The 22,472-nt window shown below is 37.1% G+C and overlaps 1 protein-coding gene and 1 long non-coding RNA gene across 26 annotated transcripts in view; one reads left to right on the top strand and one right to left on the bottom strand.

Moving 5' to 3' along the window:
• The window catches only part of LOC127072901 (MAP7 domain-containing protein 2-like), a 95,540-nt gene that overhangs the window by 30,296 nt on the left and 42,772 nt on the right, over positions 1–22,472 (top strand). The window contains exons 1-2 of one of the 25 annotated variants that reach the window (XM_051013750.1): positions 7,198–7,778; positions 8,280–8,466. The exons of 19 other annotated variants lie outside the window; for them this stretch is intronic. In XM_051013750.1, the coding sequence (XP_050869707.1) occupies positions 8,298–8,466 (169 nt within the window). In that variant the 5' untranslated portion in view covers positions 7,198–7,778; positions 8,280–8,297. Of the gene's footprint in view, positions 1–7,197; positions 8,467–21,533; positions 22,099–22,472 lie in introns of those variants that run through there. 5 more of the 25 variants (XM_051013749.1, XM_051013753.1, XM_051013760.1 and 2 more) reach the window with 5 other exon arrangements.
• LOC127072910 (uncharacterized) lies at positions 2,744–4,881 on the bottom strand. Its single transcript, XR_007785609.1, has 2 exons — positions 4,243–4,881; positions 2,744–4,110 (listed from the first exon to the last, which is right to left on the bottom strand). It is a non-coding gene; the product is annotated as an uncharacterized LOC127072910 (long non-coding RNA).

Below are 22,472 nucleotides of genomic sequence, written 5' to 3'. Positions count from 1 at the left end.
CGTAGCACTTCTCATCTCATAATTAGAAATTTCAGATGGCTTTCAACGAATTCGTCATTGAGAAATTTTCTACGTCGGAGAGTTTATATATCGATCGAAAATGAAAAAGATGGATAGAGAGAGAGCTAGAGAGAGAGAGAGAGAGGGGGGGGGGGGGAGAGCTCTTTCACGTTTGCATTCACAAACTTGCTATATCGTAAATTTTCACGTTTCATGGATAACCGAAGCGGCATTGCCACGGGGGTTCCCCTATTTTTAGAAAAACCACGTTATATATCTTCTTCTTCGTCTTTTTCTCTCTCCCTCTCTCTCTCTCTCTCTCTCTCTCTCTCTCTCTCTCTCTCTCTCTCTCCTTTCTCTCTCTATTTTTTATCGAGGCTTTGGTATTTTCAACGAAGCCTATAATCTCGTCGTCCTAACGAATCGGTGCCCTCGAAAAGCTCTCCTTTTGTTCTCACCTTGAATAATAAGGGACGATCGCGCAAATTCCTATTCCCCGTATGATATCCCTTTTCTTTCTATCTCCTCTCTTTTAAGAAAGAAAGAGGAGAGAGAGAGAGAGAGAGAGAGAGGGAGAGAGAGAGAGATGAAAGATATCGATCGACGTTCGCTCACTTTTTACACGCGACCGACCTCAAATAGAATTTTGCTCTTCTCTGGAATGAATTCGATGCTCTCTCACTCTTGAAAAAAAAAAGAAATAATAAAAAGAGAGGGAGAGAGAGACAGATAGAGAAAAAATGGAACGACCGGCCTTGAAACGCACCGACAGCGTAGCGTTAGAACGAGAGAAACAAAACGGGCCGGCGAACGCTCAGCGACCTCGATTTTTCCTCTCCAGAGAAAATCGCAGCGCTAAATCCCCCTTATAAATAGTTTTAACGTGCTCTCCGATCGTAATCGCTCTTTGTATTTACTTTACTCATCTTAGCTGTTCGCAACAACCCGGCTCGCCGAAGTTTTGCCACCTTCGCCATCTCTTTTTCTCTTTCCTCTGCCTCCTTTCTAACTCTTTCATTTCTTCTTCATCATTGATAGTCTCGAGTTAGCCGAAAGTTTTACCTTGGATATTTTCCTAGTTGCCCTCGGGATATCTCGATGTAAATAAGGACGCTTGTATTCTCTATTATAATCGGACGCTTGGAAATTGTGCACTTAAATTCTTAGTTAAAGAGAGGTAGAAAGGAAGAGAGAGGGAGAGGGAGAGAGAGAGAGAGGGAGAGAGAGAGAGAAGAAATAAGACATTTAATCTAACTATGAATGAGAACGAAAACCGAAGATTGTTAGATCGAAAGATAGGTAAAGAATATAGTATTTTTCTTTCTCTTAATTTTTTTTTCTTTTTTTTTTTAATATAGGTAATAATTTTCAATTGTCATTTTATAAATATATTCAACGCTTTTTAATCGTTATTACATCTTCATCAATAATTTCATCAATATAGCATTAGCATTTCGTGACATTTACATAATTATGCAGGTGCACGTAAAGCGATGAAATCTACGAAATACATACATGTAAAATAACTTGATAAGATATGATTGCAAAGAAATTATTTTTAATTGCTAAATCTTTCTTTTTTTCTTTTTTTTCCGTTTTTTCTTCTCTCTCTCTCTCTTTCTATCTCTCTATCTCTATCTCTCTCTTTTTTCTTTCTTCCTTAACTCAAGCAAATCTTATTCGCAGTCAAAGAACGTAATGAACGTCTCTGCGATACACGTAACTGTTATAATCGCGTTAAACGAACGAAAGGAAGATGAATGAAAATTTTTTGACTTTGCGCTTCCAATTATTCGGTAGGTGAAAGGTTAAAGCGATCGAACGTACCGTCAAAGTTCCGCTTTTTCCGGCTTTTTAAATGGCTCGGCCTCGGAAGTCGACGGGGAGGTACTTCAGTTTAACGCACAGACGAATAAAGGCGTGTATGTCGGTTAATGAGCGTTTTCCGTTATAAAAATGCTGGGCCTTTTGCCTACAGCTATATTTTATTTCTCTCTTTCTCTCTCTCTCTCTCATATTCTCTTTTCTAATTTCTTTTTTACTTTTTATTTATTAATTATTTTCTTTCCCCCTTTTTTTATTTTTTATAACTCCCCTTCGTTAAACGATTCGTTCTCAACCGAGTATCCGGTTATATTTTGCAAGTTTTTTTTTTTCGCGCGGAATTCTTATACGATATTGTTCCAACCGAAAAAAAAAAAAATAAAAAATTTGGTCCGTCGATCACGTCCGATTTGATATTCGTGTCATTGCGAAACGGAGTATCGGTCTTACGCATACGTTTCATACGAGACGAGACCAGACTGACACGCGAGCTGCGTGTAAGGGAGTAATGCAGAAGGAATGTGGATAATGGCAGTCAATAGGAATCGAATGTCGAACGTACTGCCTATGCAACGGGATTTGACCTCTCTCTCTCTCTCTCTCTCTCTATATATATATATATATATATATATATATATATATATATATATATATCGATTGATAACATTTTTCCTGTATTCACGAATTCAAGATTTCGTCAAATTCTAATAGTTGTGTCGTCGGTCCTCGTTATATAATTCTCAATAGAATCAAAATAAGCATCATAAACTTTTGCACATGTTTTTCTCGGAGAAAAGAAGACTGTCCGTTAATTAAAATTGAAAAATGTAGAATTTTATCATCCGTAAATTCTTGAAATGAAGTAAACGTACGGAAAAGATAAAAGTAAATATTCGTTTAAAGAGAAGATAAAGGAGTCGTTATTTCTGTTTTGTTTTATTTTGTTTAACGATATCATTCTTTTGCGTCTATGTACATATATACATATATTTTTTTTTTTTTTGATAACTTTAGATCGTGAGACTCTACGAATAGACGTTGAAAATGTCGTTGTTTACAGGAAAATTGTGTGCGACGTGCGTTATGTAAGAGATAACTAACATAAGATCGTGTAGATCCACGTACACGTATCTTGCTTTCGTTCATTATAATGCCATTCGCATTCGTATACACAGCTCGAACTCTAACTGTGTATTCGTAGGAAAAAGGACTCTGTTGAGAGTCTAGTACGTTTCTTCGATGTTTCATTCTTGGAGATTAAGTGAGCAACTATTTTCTATTCGATTACGTAAAGTAGAATCGATATATTCTGAGGCGTATAAACGTGTAATGCAGCATTTATCTCTTTCTTTCATTCTGTTTCTTTTTTTTCTCTCTCTTTCTCTCTCTCTCTCTCTTTCTTTTTTCTTTCTTTTCTTTTATTTATTCTCTTTCCTCTTTTATCTACCTTTCACACTTCCGTAACTTCATAGCTCCTCTTCATTTAATTCTCCGTTCGTTTATCTTTATTCTTTTTTATTTCTTTTTTTCTTCTTTTATTTCTTCTTTTATTCTTTTTATTTCTTTTTCTTTTCACACTGGACTTTTGAAAGAGAAAGAGAGAGAATGTTGAATTTATCTTTATACCTCTCCTAGTTCATTCATTCATTCATTCATTCATTCATTCATACATACATACATACATACATTCTCATATAAATAGTACGAAAATGATGTCGCAAAATTCGTCCTCGTGGTATTTGATTCTCGTAAGAAGTGTTTTAAAAAAACTTTTCGAATTTCTATCGAAAGAAAATACTTTCCTTTTAGAATATTATTAAAAACATTCTTGATGATCTTTCTTCTTCTTCTTCTTTTTCTTTTTTTTTCTTCCTCTTCTTATTTTTATTTTTATTCTTATTCTTTCCTTCTTTTTCTTTTCTTTTTTCAATTTTATTTTCGAATCTCTGCTTACAACATGGATTAAAATAATTTGTAATTTAAATTTCAAATGATATCAACACGTCGGATAGGCATCGATGATTCGCGAAAAAGGAAGTTGAGATAAAACAGAAGAGTTTACATTTTCTCTCGAGTTTCGATATTTTTCTAATGGCTTTGATCGCACGTGTTGCTTTCTGTTGATTTAAATGAACGTGTTTGTAATCGATCGTAAAATGTGTTCGTAGTAAACGATCCTCTTGTAAATTTGTCGAAATTCGTACATTTATCGAATCGATCGATTATGTTAGAAAATAATCGGGCAAGCGCAGTTTTTGTCGACGAGTTTGAAAAATTTCCAAAGATCTGTTAAGGATAATAAAAGTATTATTGATGATATGTTATTAATCGTATCTCGTACAAATTTATGTGAAACGATAATAATGTATATTCAACTATATCGGCAGCCTGATCAGGAAACTTTATAGATTTACTTACTTTTCTATAAATTGCGTTCGTTATCAAAGATGAGCATAGCATTTTTTTTTTTCTGTTGTTATACATAAACAGACATATCCTTAAATTAGACTAGCTTCCCATAATTGGCAATTTTCCTCGAATCGAGCTAAATCGAAAGAAATTGGTTCTGACGTGAGTTAACGTTAAATCCAAAAAAAAAAAAAGACGGAAAAGAGAAACAGATATCTATTCACCCATCCATCCATCCATCCATCCATCCAATCGTTTCATCATAGCGACATAATAGTCATGGTAGAAAGAGAAGAAAGAAACAAGCAAGAAAGAAAAAAAGGTGCACGCGAGTTAGAGTTAGCGTTTTGCATGGCATACCCGATGGCATTGCAAGGTCGTCGAGAGTCTTCTAGCTCGGCAAGCCGCAAAAGAGACTCCTCGCTTGTTGGAAAATGCCAACTGAAGAAACGACTTTACTGTCCGTGTAAATCGCATCTTTTCTGTACTACCCGTGCCAAAGAATGATGTCAGTCCGAGACAAATCTCTTGCGTAATCGACACGGACGAGCTGCTTAACCGATCTTACACCATCTCCAACTTTATCGAAATGCAAATAAGTTTATGTATCGCGGAAATAAATAAATCGTTTATCGTTCACATTTAACAACTAAGTTCTACGTCTAAATTCATAAATTTCTTTCTCTGTATATATATATATATTTTTTTTTAAATCTTGTTTTTACATATTTTAATATATTAATTAATTAATAATATCAACACAAGAAAGAGATAGTATCGCTCGTAACATGTGAATATTAAATATACAGGAATTCTTTCCTTTTCACTTTTTATTCTTCCTAAGAATTTTAAACTCATTCCACATCTATGAATATACCAAGTGAGTCACTTATACCTGGAAACTTTAATATCTTGATTACTTTATTGATTGTATTGAGGATAGAAACAAATTATTAAGAAAGAGCTTTGTTCTTTTCTTTTTGTTTTTCTTTTCTTTTCTTTTTTTTTATTTTTCCTTTTACGAGTCGATGCAATAAATGTGAATTACCTGTAGGGCCATATTTTCTTGTATTGTCTCCAATTTTGGACAATGAAGTTTTTCACGACAGAAAAATTTATTATTAGCAAATATTTCAAGAAAATTGTTATTAACCTTACTATTCGAAGGGAATAAATCTTAAAATAAAATGTTTCAAAGGGCAAAGCAGAGTTAGTTCGAGGTTGACGGCTTACCTATTCTAATCAAGGGATTAACGCAGACCCAAGGCAATATTTCTTCGAAGTCATTCGGCTAACAGTAAATTTACCTTTTTCCTTTCGATTCCCGAGGCGAGGGATATTAAGGTAAATCAGAATAGCTACTAACACCGACTGGAACGATCTTCACAGATGATTTACGATGTTCACGGATGATTTGCGATATTCACGAACGAACGAGCCAACGGATGAGCTCGAGCTTGCCTAGGAAACGTCGGTTGACGTTGATAACGGTTAGTCATTCTTCGTGGTGTAAACTTTTATTCTTTCCAATGACAATTATTTAATCACTTGTTAATCCAATTTTTCTTTTTCTCTTCAAAGAAAGTATCCTTTTGAATCGAGAACACCGTGAAAGTTATCACGAAATTTCCATTTTCGATTTTCACAACGTAGCACAATGCTAATACCAGAAATAAGTTTCAGCTTTAAGTTTGAAGTTTAGATATGAGATAAACGTTTAAGTAATTTCAAGGGGTCTCATTGTGTACAAGTACCGTTTCATTGTAACAAACTCTTTACTTATTCAATCCGATATTTCTTTTTGAAGAGCTAAGAAATGGTATTGCTACCTGAAAATATATTTGAAGATAGATACCCAAAGAAAATCTACTTAAAGAAAAGCCACCTGTAGAAAGACCTGCTACCTGCAGGAAAGGTTAATTACTTTAGGATAACAATAAAAATTGATTTCTAAGTCGAGTCCTCGAGTCAACCATTTAATCCATCGAATAACCAAAATGGTAATGCACTTAAAGAGAAAAGAGTTAAGCTCACGCTTAATATATTTTATGAAGGAGAAACTCGTAGAATTTTATTATCGACGAAACGTCGTTGCAATTAAAAGAAATGAAATTGGAATCTCTCGTACGTTTTGGGTCTCGTAATAACTTCTCCCAGGCTTGTTTTTCCACGGTTTCTCTATCAGCCAGTTCGCGTTCATACGAAGAAACGAATTAATGTTACCTTTTATGGCGGTTTTCGTGATCGAAAGAAAGAGTAGGCGCGCGTGCACCGACTCGGCAGGTGAAGCCGGCGTCAAGCCATATTCAGCCATCTTCGGTAACGATGATAGAGGGAGGAGGAGGGGGAGGAGGTGGCAACGATCAGCTGACTTTTAGTTGGCTGCTTATCGCTCGACATTGAAAGCGATTGCAAGAAACGTTGACGCTTATAGTCGTTCAAAATGAACGCATTATAATTTATCACTTTTCTTTTGCGTTATATATAACGCGTCACTCTTCGAGATAAGAATTCTAGAAGACCGAAACTGCTGTTATTAAACAGGAACCTTGTTCCGTGGCGTCACTCGAGTTAAAGTAGATATGTGTATCATCGTTATTTCTACTTCAAGCGTATTCATGTTTTATCATTCGTACTTAGCTTTGAAACAATTTGTATATTTGAGTTACGATAACTTATCGAAAGTGAAGAATTTCGTTCTCTAAATATACGTATAATTATGTATATGTATTATTTTCTTTTCTTTCGTTGTTTTAGTCGTTTCTTTTTTTAGTTAGTATAACATAATAGATCTATGTTTCGATAATTTTATCCATCGATTTTATTGGATTTTTGATAATTCATCGCGAAGTAAGACATACATATTTGACCTGACGCATTACATTATAATATATATATATATAGGAATGAAATAAATTTTTATATACACTTACTATATACGAATGGATGACTGTATGTATAGGAACGGATGCGTTTAAAGATATAAAGTAAAGATCTCGTTCGAGTCTCGTTCGAGGTGTTATCGATAAAAAGTCAAGGAATTCATAGAAAAGCAAAATAACAGAATCCTCCGAGTCGGTCGTAGTCTCTTGGAGTTAAAACAGGTGAGAGCCACCAAGTTGTCTTCGTTCGTCTTCGACATCGTCGTCATCGTCGTCGTCGTTTCACAAGTATTCGTCCCCCACTCTTCTATCGTGGCAATGAGCGACGACGGTCGAGAGTGCGAAAAGAGAGGAAAAGAAAAAGGAAGAGGGGATGGGGGAAGGCATTAAGGAGAGGGGTCGAGTTCTCTCTACTTCGAAGTCAGTCAGCGTACTAAGTCAGTGTGCATAGCTCGATAGTCAGTCAGTCGAGTGCCGTTCTCGTAAACGACACAACAACAACAACAACAACAACAACTAACAACAACAACAACATCGTTGGTGAAAGTTAGCCGTCTCGTTCTCTCTTAATTCGCTCGCTTTCGATTATTATCGATAATCGTTTGGGAAAGCGAAAGCCAAGATAGATGGGAACGTTTGCCTTTGATTATCATCGTCATTTCAGTTAGTAGTGTTAAAAGAATATAAATGCAAATGATCGACCTTCGAAACGGCGGCCGCGGTACGACGATCGAGTCTCGACTACATCGGACTTGAGAATTTTATCGAGTCGAGCGTGTCGAGCGAGAGAGCTGGCCTGCCTGTGGATATTCGATACGCGGCTGATATCGAATGATCCTTTCGAGGAGCAACCGATTCTCGTAATTCAAGAATCTCTCTCTCAGTCGCTCGTGTTCAACGAGATCTTTTCAAACGAAACGAAGAAGGAACGACGGGGCCCGGTGTCACCGCCGTCTGTGCCAACACTGTGCACGAAAGTGATTTTTCAGTCGAGGAACAAGATTTTCAACAAGTTTTTCCTTTACCGTTTGCTCCGTTTCCTTGGTCGGTCCTTTGTAATATAGTGCGAGAATCTAAACGTGGTGATCTCTCTCGTACTATATGAGTTTAGATATTGAGTGAAATCCGACGAGTTTATTTTCCAATAATATCGTTAACGCACAGTGCCAGGATAATAGTGACATGGGCGGTGGTGTCAGGATGAACAGGGAAATTCCTAGCAGTACTCTTGCGACCTTGAGAGGTATTCTGGTCAGTTCCTTGTCTAGGGAAAACCTTGGTCCGAATGATCTTTCCACGATACACGAAAACGTCAGGCTTCGACCACCGAGGAAGGTTCACTTTCGCGAAGGTAAACTACTTTTTCTTATATTGTTGATCGTTCGTTTGCAATGAATCTATTTTTGAATGACGATGACAATTATTTTCCATGGCTTTCTTGAAGGCTATAAAATACGTGTAACGTGAATGTTATAAAAACATTTATAAATATTTTATATGTATGTATGTATGTATGTATGTATGTATAATCGATATGTAAGGAATCGTTTGTTCGAGCTCCTATCAAAATTTTTATCGTCTCATTGAAAAGGACCATATGATTGAAATGTCAAAAGTTCTCTTCCAGATCCTCCTATGTATTATACGTAAACAAACATACATCGTTTATTCTATGAGCAATAAAACCGTCTGCTTGTCACGTGGGTAAGAATACATCGAACACGCTGAATTTAATGGCCCTTGAAAGACGAATAAAGTATAACGTCGAGAAAGCAACGATGAGAGAAGGAAGATACGTCTACTCCCTCCTCGTCCCTCTCCTCTCTCTCTCTCTTTCTCTCTTTAGCTCTAGCTCTAGCTCTACCTCTACCTCTTTCTCTCTATCTCTCTCTTTACTCGGTCTACATCGTCTCGAAACTTTCGATCCAAATGCCAATACTCTCGAGCGTTTGCCTCCTGTTCGTGTGCTCGAGTTTACTGACGTTAGAATTGTGGGAGGAATAGTGGGGGAGGGTGGGAGAGGGCACTTAGATTGCCACGTCGCGTCGTAATTAAACCATCGACGCGCTTCGACGATTTTCTTCCTGGACTATCAACGAGATAATGCCATGGCTAAGACTCCTTAGATCTCGCCGAAACGCTCGAGCTTTTCAACTCGATGTACTTCAAGAAAAAGAGAAAAAGTGTGTGTGAGAGAGAGAGAGAGAGAGAGAGAGAGAGAGAGAGAGAGAACTGATTGGCCCGTCGATCTTTTCTTTCGATTCAATGGGTTCCTTTTTTTTTGTGTGTGGGAGAGATGAGGATTTCACATCTCGAATTTTTTTCTTTTCTTTTTTTTGCCTTCTCTTTCTTTCTTCCTTCTTTTCTTTCTTTCTTTCTTTCTTTCTTTCTTCTTTCCTTTCTTTCTTTTTTCATTTTCCTTCTTTTCTTCTTTTTTTTTCTTCTTTTAAATTCCTCTTTTTCTTTCTTTCCGATAACATGTAGCAGTGTAGCAAATCGTAAGGTTCGATGAGAGACAGAGAGAGAGAATTTCAAGGAAAGATTGAAATTCAAAAACGAACGATGCGAGCCATCCGTTCGTTGAGGTTATAACCTCGTCGTTGAGATTGTGTGTGTGTGTATGTGTGTGTGTGTGATATCCAGAAGGATCAAACCTTCCAGGCTAATCTATGTTACATATTGACGAGTCCCTTCCTGGCTCTCCACTGGCTCTCCTCTCGTTTTCGAGTATTAGAGGATCGATACGATAGATTCTAAGCATTAATCCGAAATGCATGGATTAGGAATAACGGTTGATATAAATTAATCTGTAGAATCATGATATGTTCTTGTTATGTCGACGATGATAGATCAATAAGCAAAATTATATGATCTATTTCTACCCATTACTCGTATGTCTACAAATATACACATGTAAGCTCATTGCAGTGAGATATTTGTTGGTCTCGAATTTCTCGAAATTTGATAATTTTATTTGAATTTATAAATACGTGTGATTAAGAAATTTATCGTTAGCAACGATGAGTAATGCTTATCGCAAATAGATATCCTATGGAAATAAAATTTCAAGGGGAAAAAAAAAGAAAAAAATGAAAGAAAGAAAGAACAAAAGAAATGAAAATACTTAATAAAAACATGCAAAGAGATTTCTTTTTTTTGTTTTGTTTTTTGATTTTTCTCTTTCTTTTTTGTTATTGATGTACTTCATATTATTCACTTTTGAAATGTCCCATGTATATGCATCTGCGCCACGATCGTTTGTCAAAGCGTCCGTACTCGAAAATAATTGAAATACTCGTTGACGAAATGATTCGATGTAACGAGATCGTTTCGATCGATAGATCTTCGTACGAAATCAGTCGAGTGCTACAGCAACGAGTTTGGACAAACTCGTATGAGCCAAGCGTTGTTTTGCGGATGGGCAAGTTTGATCGTGGGTGTCGAAGGAAAATTTCAAAAACAAAACAAAGCAAAACAAAACAAAAAAATCCTTGATAACCCCTATTGACGCGTTCGTTTTATACCGAATAGCCATCGAGGGGTAGATCAGCCTCGAGCGAGTGTACACGGAAATTGGAAATCGGAAATGGAAAGTTTTGCTACGGCTTCCGGAGTAGAATTGCGAGAGGAATGGAGAAGGCTATTCGTGTCAGTGTTTCTCAATCCATCTATCTTGTATAATGTAAAGAACTTTCGGTGAGAAAACGATATCTCCATTTCTATGCGAAAATGCATCATTATATACTAAGATGTTTTTATGAATTTATCACGGTCATGTGTGTGTGATGTATGCATGCATGTATGCATGTATGTATGTATGTATGTATGTATGTATGTATGTATGTATGTATGTATGTATGTATGTATGTATGTATGTATGTATGTATGTATGTATGTATGTATGTATGTATGTATGTATGTATGTATGTATGTATGTATGTATGTATGTATGTATGTATGTATGTATGTATGTATCATGTATATATAAACATCGCGATAACGGGTTGGGTAAACAAGCATCCTCCTTTACTTATTCTTATCTATTCGACGTTATTTGTGTTAGTTAAATATTTCGAGAGATACGATATTGAAATGCGTTATGAAACTAAACAAAAATGTCATTTCGTAGCAATATTCAAAGAGAAAAAAAAAAATAATAAAATTCGTTTTGTTAATATTCATAAAAGCACGATTTTTAACTGGATCGCATTCTTTTTCTTTTTTTTTTTGCTTTTGTAGAACATTTTTTATCAACGATAAAGGACCCGATAATCTGCCGGAAGGAAAATCACTTTGCGTGATTGATTTGTATTTGTCAAGAGATCGAGAAAAACTCTCTCTCTTTCTCTCTTCCTCATCGATGCAAGAAAGACGCGTGCGAACGGAACGATACGATCGTTTAATTGGGGCGTGGATCGATTTATCCCGTAATTAACAATCACCGGGGCGAAGGCAATGGTGTCGAAACTGGTCTCTTCCCTCGAGGCACTTTCCTCTCTAATCGATGTGTACGACTATCGATCGATTCATCCTCTTCTCTTCTTTCTGTCGAAACTTCGTTGAGCAAAGTGCAAGTCTGCGTTCGGTAGGAGTAATGCACGCATTCGTTTAAGTCTCTATATATTCTCTCGTTCTCATCGGCTCGTCCTTATTTTCTTCGTTACTACGGGAACAAACAAATTAATTAGATTTCTAACGATATTATCTTTATACCGTGCACGTTTTATTTCGATCGTTTATATCAGATATGTATATTATGTATATATATACTTACTTGTTTTAAACGATCATTTTATATCATACAAATTTATCTAATTGATTCAATATTAATAAATACTGTTCCATTGTAATAAACTATTTTCGTGTAAATAATAAACACATTTGTGAATCAATTCGATAGCAAAATTATGGAAAATAATATAATTTAAAATACCGTTTTTATTCGATTGATTCATAAATAACGTATGACCGAATCATATTACGAGTATATACATTTCTTATTTACATTTATATCAATTATGAATCAAAACGATCTTATGATCTAGATTTTTAATAATATACGTAAATATTTATGATTCGAACGAAAAGAAAAATATTTTCAGAATGTTTTATGCGTTAATAATGTCTATCAAATTAGAGAAAGTTTCTTCGTCTAATAATCGTGAATGAGATTTCCTATTAACATTCTCATTTTCTTCCGTCATTAATCACGATAGTAAACGACGACTACATATGTATCTACGTTACGATCATAGATTAGATATCTAACCATCGCTTTGGGGAATATCGACTATGTTGAGAAACACGATGTCGTCTCGCGTGCGTCGTTCGTTCGGATAAGTTCGTTATGATTTTAAAGGAGAGTTTTTAAACGTCGACCTCTTGCATCGATCGATCCTCTCGTGTCTCACGTCCTTCTCGTTGAATGAGAAAGATGAAAGAAAGAAAGAAAAAAAAAATGAAATATGAGGGATGAAACGTTTCGATCGTTGCGCTCGAGCGTTGCCTTCATCTGCATTGCGCCAAAACGAGTATAGGGAGTCGAGTCAACGGCGTTATCGCGTTACGTTACGCGATCACGATAACAGGGAAGTTTAACGAACGTGTTACCTCATTTTCTTTTGTTTTGGGTAAGTGCCGAATCGCAAAGTGCCCGTGATTAGAAGATTTAGAGCAACTACAGGTGGTCGAAAGTTTCGCGTAGAGTTTTAACGTTAACGATTTCAAAAGTACGAAACAAATCTAGTTTCATTTTTTATTCGTTCTCTCTCTCTTTTTTTTTTCATTTTGATGCTGATTTTGATTTTGATTTTGATTTTGTTTCGCCTGTCTTTATTTTTCACTTATTTATTTTTGTTGTTTCTTTTTTATTTCCCTTTTTTTTTGTTCTTCTTTTTTTTTCTAACGAACGTCGTAGACCCGTCGCGATGATCGATCGATCGATCGATCGATAGATAGCTGGAGAAATACCGAGTATCTTTCTTTCACATCGTTAGGACATATAGTGAGATACGAATTCGATTTGTTTCGAGTGGAAGCATTTCGTACTTCCGATGGACGTCGTCGGATGTTGCGATTGGCATCTTGATTGACGCCCTTCAGTGAGACGCTCATTCTCGTCCTTTTTATTCAGTTTGTCAGTACAGAGACAGCGGCATCGGTGAAAGTCCATCATCGAGGGTTTAATATTAATTTGAAATTTTTCCCATCAACGCTATTAATCGATCTTTTGTCTCGGTATTGTCGTACTAATTAGAAAATTAATTGAGATTATCTTTATGAAGAAAAGAAAAAACAAATTCATTTTTCTGTTTCTTTCGTATGTGTAAATACATATATAGACACATACGTACTTATAAACCTTTCTACAATTTCTTACAATCACCCTGTATATGTATATATACGTATATTACTTTCAAGAAGAGCAACGGCATAGAACAAAGTCGAGAATTGCTCTCTTGATTATTTAGAACGACTCGGTAGGCGATCGTTTCAAAAGGTAAAAGCATTGTCCTTTCTCGTTTATCGTCGCGAACCGGAAATCATGATATCCACGGGAATGTGCAAGCGCTACTGTATAAGTTCATAGAGAGTTAGCGCTACTATTCCGATTTTACTTCATGCATCTTAATCCTAGCATTGTTAGCGTCATAGAATTCGTGAATCACAAACGGGCACACGATATCCTTTCTCTGTTCATAGTGTATACGGATCAAAGAGATTATCCTGGACCGACCATTGCTGGTAGCGCCGAGTATCATTCTTTCTCTCTCTGTCTGTCTCTCTCTTTGTTTTTCTCGTAAAATATGCGAACATAATTTCTTTACTTTACTTTTTGGAAACGAACTAACGCACGAGCAGAGAGTTACTTTTTCCTCGTTGAAAAGTGAAAAATGAAAAATAAATAAAAAAAAGAAAAGAAAAGAAAAGAAGAGAAAAAAGAGGAGAAATAAAAGAATGATCTTTTCCGTGCTTAAATCTCGTCGAGTTTGATTAGCATAATAAAGATGTAGAAGAAAATAAAGAGATAGAGAGAGAGAGAGAGAGAGAGACAAAGAATGGAACTTTTCAAGCGGTTCGAGAAATTCATTTTAAAGATCCATCTTTAAAGTTAAGGAAATCTCAACGTGTCTATATTCTTGGTTTGTTGAAAATGAAAATGAACATTTTCCATTTAAGCAGGTTGTTGAGTATCTAAGACGTTTGGAATGAATCAAAAGCATCTACGATCGAACTAGCTATTCGAAAAGCTTCGTTTTTTTTTCTTTTTTTATTTTTTTGGAAGAAGCTCGATTTTCTTTAAGAATAGTTTGATACGTAACATTTACACGCTATTATCCAAGATACTCGATACTTTTCGTAAGTAATACACACACACACACATACACGCACATAAATTCGCGTGTTTTTCTCTTACGTTCACGTAGCCGCGAGCTATAGGTAAAGTAAGCCTTTTGGTACGTTTCCAAGTTTGGTATGCGAGTAAAAAGAAGAAAGAGGGAGAGAGAGAGAAAGAGAAAGATAGATAGAGATAGCTAGTTGCTAGATTAAGAGGAGCTTTTCACCTTAGGCGAAGACGCACTCCGCTTTTGGCAGTTATTAATGCACCGGGAAGCAATCTCGAAGCTAACGAAAGTGCTAACTTGGCCGAGTTAAATCTCTTTCTTTTCTATAGCATCTTTTATATACTTGAGATGTCTACTGAATTTTACTAATTGTTATCTATCGATAGAAAATAAAAAAGAAAAGAAAGAAAATAACACCAGATATGATTTATTTTCCGTATGAGATAATCCGAAATGATCGTAGATCAAAGAAAATATTTGAAAGAGATTGCAACATTTTGCATGAACTTTTTGTTATAATATTCTTACGATATATACGACATATCAAACGATATATATATATATATATATATATATATATATATATATATAGGATTTTCTATTATTCTATAATAATATTTCAAAGTAATACCATCGTAAAGGATCACATTTTCTTAAGAGATTGGCTAGGTATTTAGATAGGTGATGAAATAAGGAAAAAAGAAGGAAAGACGATGATATCTGACGAATGGAGAAGAAGGAAGTATCGATCTATCTTGTGTACTATGTAGATAGATCGATACATCGATAGAGAAGAATCTCTGTGTCAAAGAGATGAACCATCACTGGTAAACCATCGTAGAAGGTAGAATAAGGGTTGCTCGATAACTCTACTACTTACTTGGCTCTGTCGACGGAACGGCAACGACATTGGCTGTGGGAACAAAGAAAGCTGCGCTATCGACGTTATCTCGATCGAATAAAAACGTCGAACGTTTCTCTGTTACCTCTTGACATAAATCTTCGGACTACAATAAAGAAAGCTGGTGCTGCGGTAACGAACGATACCTTCGATCGTTAATGTCTTCGATGCACTGGTCACAAATTTTTTCTTTCTTTCTCTCTCCCTTCCTCTTTTTACATACTTCTTCGATTTATGAAACCCGAACGTTCAAAATTTTACGACTGTTTTCTATCGAGTCCGTTTAAAGTCTCCAGGACGTGCCTGGAATGAATTCACCTTTCCTCGAGATATCGTATGTCGTTTAACGTCTCGTCTCAAGCAAAAAAATCGATGAGGGATGAACGATCCCTCGAAAGCTTTAAAATTCGCGACAAGTTTAAGGCTTATTATGAAATTTTACTCGAGCAAACGTCGATTTCATTCGATACTGAATACGTCGGATTTGCTAAGACTTCAGTTTTTAAAAAGATCATTCTGTATTTAAGAATTTGATTTTAATTACGAGGAAGTTTGTTTCTCGTATAAATGAGGAAAATATACAGAGGAATAGTGAGAGCTGTTAAAGATTCTCTCTTTATCTCTCTCTCTCTCTCTCTCTCTCTCTTTCCCTCTCTCTCTTCTTTTGTAGGATTTTTCGGGAAGAGAAGAAATCGATCAAAAGCTATTTTTTTCTTTTCCCTTCGACTTAAGTTTATCATGGTAGTCCCCTATCCCATTTTTCTTTCTCTCTCTTTCTCTCTCTCTCTCTCTTCTCCTTTCGAGTTCGTTGGCCGAAAGGGAAAAATTTTTCTCGCGACTTGAATTTTTGCAGTAAGTCGGTCGAGTCCCGTCGCAGATTTTCTAGCTTCATCTTTTCGAGCGTGGAAAAAAAATGCACGCGCGGAGGATGGTTCTGATATATCGGAATAAATCTCGCTAGGTGCTTTCATGAAAAATCCCTTTATCGGTGCCGTGGCAGACGAACCGATTCACCTTCTTTCTCTCTCTTTCTCTCATTCTATACTCTACATTACATATATATTGAGTATATATATACATACATACACACACACACTTTCTATATACAATCACAGTCGGAGATGCGGCTGCCAGCAATTTCATCGGTATATTCTTGCTGCAATTCATGCAACGTTCGCGAATATTTCAGCGTTTAGGAGCCTCCGGGATACAAGCGAGACACCAAAATGCTAACCATCGATGTTTCGAGTCATTATACTCAGCTTGATCGTTGATAAGCAATTGCTTCTGATATCGTGACGGTGCATAGTGAATCGTGCTTTTTTATATCCGACTTTACTACTAGCCCTTTGGACACGTTCGATCGTTCTACTTTCCTTCCCCCTCACGACACTCTGTATTTCTTTTTCTTTCTTTCTAATACTCTTCCTCTTTTTCTCGTAGTTTTCTTCTCTCCTTCGGTTCACTTCACTTTAGTTCGATAACGTAGATAATAAAAATCCATACGGTATCTACCGTTTCCGGATTAACGTAGTATGAAGTAATAATCGGATCGTTTTTCAATCGGCAACATCTTTAAATTCTACTCTTCTTTTCTCTACTCATTTGGCTCGAACATGAATCCGATATAATACCGAGTTCTTCCAATGGAATTTCATAGCACGTTAAACCTTTACGGTTCTCGGCTTGGTGATTCGGTCATTATCCAATACAAATCCAAAACGTTCGTCGATGCATCGTACAATCGGCTTAAAAAAGGGAACTCATCGTTTCGTCGAGGAAATCACTGGTCTTTATCCTATGTCTTTCTCGCTCAGTTCGGCCACTCTAAATTGTTTGTTATTTACGTAAAGAGAGAAAGAGACAGACAGACAGACATACAGAGAGAGAAAGAGAGAGAAATAGAGTAGCTATTTTTCCTACTCGAACGGCGATCTAGAACGCTCTTACGAAAGTATCTTCTCGATTCGGTCCGATTTCCTCTGGTCTTCATCTAGCTTCTTTCTTCCTTTTTGTCCCCTTTTTTCTTCTTCTCTCTCTCTCTCTCTCTCTCTCTCTCTCTCTCTCTCTCTCTCTCTCTCTCTCTCTCTTCCTTTTTATATATATATTTTTTTTATTATCAGTGTCTCTTGTCCCGTCGAAGAGGCACGTAGTAAGAAGAAACGACGTTTGGAAAAATCTCGTCTTTCTCGGTTGTATTATTCTGGCTGTTATCCAAGCATCTCGTTGTTGTGCCTATCGAATTATCTTTCCTAATCAAAGTGTATGTTCGTGGCTTGGAAGACAAATCGTATATCTAAGAGAAGTAATAGGTTAGTACATTGAAAGAGATTAGGAAATATAAGCCGTGCGTAAGAAAACTCCGTAGAAGGAAGATGACTTGCTTGCTCTACCGTATAACTTACTCTAGTCGACGGAGTCATATCGATCGTTGGATAAAAGCATCGAGAAAGACGACAAATGGTCGTTCCACGTACGTGCCTTTCCTTCATTCTACCTTCTCTTATGGCACGTACTCGTCGCGAGACTACCTGTCACTTGCGTCGAAATTCCTACCAAGTCCTGCCGTGATATCCTTCCAGCTAGTTTGGTATTATTCCATTCCCTTTGGATTTCTCGAAGATATGAAAGGAAATTCTGAACGTTAATGAAAATATTTCTTATTATTAGATTAAAAAGAGAACGTGCGAAACTTGCGGATAGATTGTTAATATTTACTATTCATATTATCTTTTATTTATATCAATAATATAATTTTATTTATATATGTTTTATTTATATTATCTTTTATTTATAACACTATTTTTAATTATATTCAAATGGATATATCAAAAGTTTTCATTTCTAAGAGAAATCTTAATTGGATAATTAAATCAATTGTTTTTCGAATGACTTCTTCTTCTTTCCTTTATTTTATTTTATTTTATTTTATAACATAGATCCATTCGTATTAAAATGAAGATGCGTTCGTACGACACGAGAATTGTGCGTTATTATTAATTGGAAGATAACGAAAGAGAAAATATCACGACTATAAAATCTTTCGAAAGAAAAATGTCGAGGAAATGAAAAGAATATCTTAATGAACGAAGTACTATTGTTATTTCAGAAAAGCATGAGACACGGTTTCGTCGTTGAATACGTAGGTATTCATCGGTGCTTAATAACCGTACCTACGAAATCATTAACTTCTCTTATGTGCCGGCTGTTAAAGAGCGAGAACGCGTTGTTTCGCATTGTATTGGAACGCGATAGGGTAGATACCTTCGTACGTACGTATGCTTGTGACAAATATGAGACGTTGCATGCTCGCGTCACGTCGTGCGGAAACTCGATAAGACTCGGAATTAACGAGGAAACGCGAGGATTTCTCGAATGATCGCCTTTTGTATATTCGAGGATCGTATCGAGCTGAATTCGAACGTTCCTGCAATTTAATCTTACATATTATCGTCCAATTACCATTCTAACATGAACTTATTCTCATGATTTTTTTATTATTATTCCTTTTTCTTTTTTCTTTTCATTTTTTCTTTTCTTTTTTTTATAACGAACGAACTTTAAACCTAGATCATTGATCTAACGATCGCCGTTACGTTTTCCTACGACGGTTACGTATAAAAGAACGTTACTTATTTTTTCCATTTGATTCATGTCAAAGTCCTTGGAATACTCTTGAGTATGTCTTGAGCAATATACGTACGAGAAAACTAATTACTTCGCAAACAAGAATTGTCGTTTGGTCACGAGCGTAATTTTCTTGCTCGTGGATGCGAAAGACTCTCTCTCTTTCTCTCTCTCTCTCTCTCTCTCTCTCTCTCTCTCTCTCTCTCTCTCTCTCTCTCTCTCTCTCTATTTTTCTCTTTCTCTTTCTCTCATTATTTCTAAAGAAAGAAAACGAGAAAAGTTAAGGAAACATCTTAACAAACACCGACTGTCTTCTTCCTTCTATGTTGAAATAGGAAGCAAAGAGCTCGCATAGAATTCAGTTGTACGAGACCAACAGCTCGATCGGGCGTTCCTCGTAATGCTTGTCGTCTTTGACACGCGAATCTCAGGAACGCTTAGAATATGAGGGAGACGCGTCTGCGGACGCGAGATATGTATGTCTCTCATTATGGAAATGTGGCTTGAAGCTTGAAGATGACAAGAGGAGATCGCAGGCGGATCAAGGGAGGATCGAGGATCTCGGTGGATCCTGGTGAACACTGGTTGCAACAATCTCTTTCGTTTGATACAACTCGTCGGTCCGTTTTCTCTTGAAATTTTTCCGTAGAAAAGATGAGCACTGCAGTTTATCTTTTCTGGTTAACTCCGTTAACGTCGTCCATTTGTAATTTACGATACGACGTTTTCCCTGTGTACGCGAGGAGAGTCATCATTTTATTTTCTTTTTGAATTATCGTCCAGCGCGAAATCTCTGCCGATTCTTTCTCTCTCTCTCTCTCTCTCTCTCTATATATATATATATATATATATATATATATATATATATATATATATATAATAAAAGATATATATAGATATATATATATATATATATATATATATATATATATATATATAGAGAGAGAGAGAGAGAGAGAGAGAGATTCGCATGGTTGACCAAAATTTTCAAACACTTTTTCTACTGGTACCAATCATGTTTACCGAACGTTATCAAATTTTGAAGAGCAATTGACTTACAGAAATATACTACGATAGTAAATCGTATCTAAACGGCCATTTCGGAAGTTCACGAACCATCGCAAATTTCAAACGATCAATTTCCGATTGTATCATCCTATAAAGTGTGAATCGTATAACACGTTCGATCGAGAATTGCTAGCTTCAAATTTACCGCTTATCTTCTATGCGTGTACTTTCTAATCTTCTTTTTTATTAAAAAATTTACATACACACACACACACACACACACATTATTTATAAGTTCTTAATTAGCCTAATTATATCTTTATTGTTTAAAGATAATCACGTTTTTTTTCTCCCGAGTCACGATCAAAATATAATGGATTACGAAGCCCTATCACTTTCTCAGACGTCGTTGGTAAACCGTTTGTCTATTTTTCCAAGATGAACGTGAAGCTTTAAGATCGCTTAGGTGTTTAAAAAAAAAAAATAGTTAAAAAGAGAGAGAGAGAGAGAGAGAAAATGAAAGAAAGACACACCTGGTACCTTAAAAAAGAGCAGGTCGATCATCAGCAAGGAAAGCGACACGCGGTGCTGTCGTCCGTAAAAGTTTTGCCTCTGTGGTAATCGGTTCACGCGGCTGCGCACGTTGACTAGAGTCTTCAAGGTTATCGTTCCACTAGTACATAAGGCAAAGGGTAGTCGAGAAAGGTATGGAACGTTCCTTACCGAATCAGACTGTACTATTTCCCTTCTTTTCTACGTTTCATTCCAAAAGTATCGAAAATAAAATTTTGTCTCCTCTTTGTTACCTATCGAAACGTTCGAAATTCGAGAACAATAATAATAACAAAAAAAAACGTCGACGACCTTGAGTGGAAGGTCACGCGTTGGAGAGAGTCAATACGAAGCTTATCTCGTGAAGAGAGGGAGGATGATACGGGGGGATAGGGAAGGAAGATGGCCGAAAAATTCATCGAAGAGAAGAAGGAAATAAAAAAGAGAAGAAAAAAGGAGAAGATAGAAGAAGAAGATAGAAGAAGATAGTAGATAAAAAAAAAAGAAATAGGTAGAAGTGAGAAATGGGAGAGCGGTGTCATTAGGCATAGGACAGAGGTTGCCGTCGGTCAGCCCCCGACGATTTTAGTGCTGACTATGGGTGGTAGCGAGAGAAGAGAAGAGAAGAGAAGAGTAGAAAAGAGAAGAGAAGAGAAGAGAACAGGAGGAAGAGGAATAGGATGATGAAGAGAGGTAGGGGTAGGAAAAGGGTAGGAAGGGGTTGTAGTCTCGGTGGCGCGGAGTCGTGGCTGATCGATGCGACGGCAGTGCCGCCAGGTGGCGGAGATGTAGAGGCTGATGCAAAAGGGGTAACAGGGGGTTGGAAAAGGGTGGCAGTGGCCCTGCACTCTCTCCTCCTCTTAACACTCCTCCTCGACGTTTTCCTAGTGTACCCCACCACCGGCAATAGCACTACCACCACCACCACCACCACCACCACCACCACCACCACCACCACCACCATCGCCACCATTGCCATCAGCACCAGCTCCGTTATACTACGTGTACGCACGTACTAACCGAGCGGCGCACGTTGGAGCGGAGTGGCGCAGATTTCGAGAGGACGACGCGAGTCGACGACGACGGACGACTACGACGACTACGACGACTACGACTACGACGACTACGACGACTACAACGACTACGACGACTACGACGACGAGAACGGACTTTCTCTCTTTTCTCTCCTCTCAGTTCTCGCCTGGATACCGTCCGGTTGAGAGGTAGGCCGGCCTCCGGAGTACAGAGACGCTCGTGCGCAACACGCAAACTCTCTTATACGGCATACACCATCACCTACACGCTCTCACACCCACACTTAGAGATATACACATATACGTACAAACACTAACACGGATCGGCGAGCGTCGATCCTCCTCTTACTCGCGGCGATGGCCGAGCTTTCGCGACAGTCACGCGTTATGTCCGATCGTGCGATCGTTTTCCTCCTCGACAAGGTATCATCGTGACGATTGCTCCTCTTATCGAGAGAGGAAAGACGACACTGTCCGGTGATTCCCTTTGACGAAGTGCCGGAATAAAAGTGACCGTTCGTTCTTCTCTTCTCTTCTCTTCTCTTTTCTTCTCTTCTATTTTTTTTTCTAATCTTTATCGCGCGTGTGTTTTTTTCTCTGTCTGTCTATTTCTCTCTCTCTCTCTCTATCTATCTGTCTGTCTGTCTGTCTTTCTGTTTATCTGTTTCTCTCTCTCTCTCTCTCTTTTTGTCTCTTTTTATTTTTCTCTCTTTTCATCTCTCATTCTCGGATCGTCTTTCAGTCACGTGGACCTCGCACAGGAATCCTTAGTTCCCAAAAGTATCTCGAAACGACTCGATCTCCTCGCAATTTTTTCCCATCTAAAGTCGTCGTTATCGAAAAAAAATTCTTTAGTTCGATAAGATCTTATGGTGCTCGTTAGTGGTGA

Source organism: Vespula vulgaris, chromosome 2, assembly GCF_905475345.1.
Source record: "Vespula vulgaris chromosome 2, iyVesVulg1.1, whole genome shotgun sequence".
NCBI lineage: Eukaryota > Metazoa > Arthropoda > Insecta > Hymenoptera > Vespidae > Vespula > Vespula vulgaris.
The sequence above is the reverse complement of the archived record's forward strand: the minus strand, read 5'-3'. Positions and strand labels throughout refer to the sequence as shown.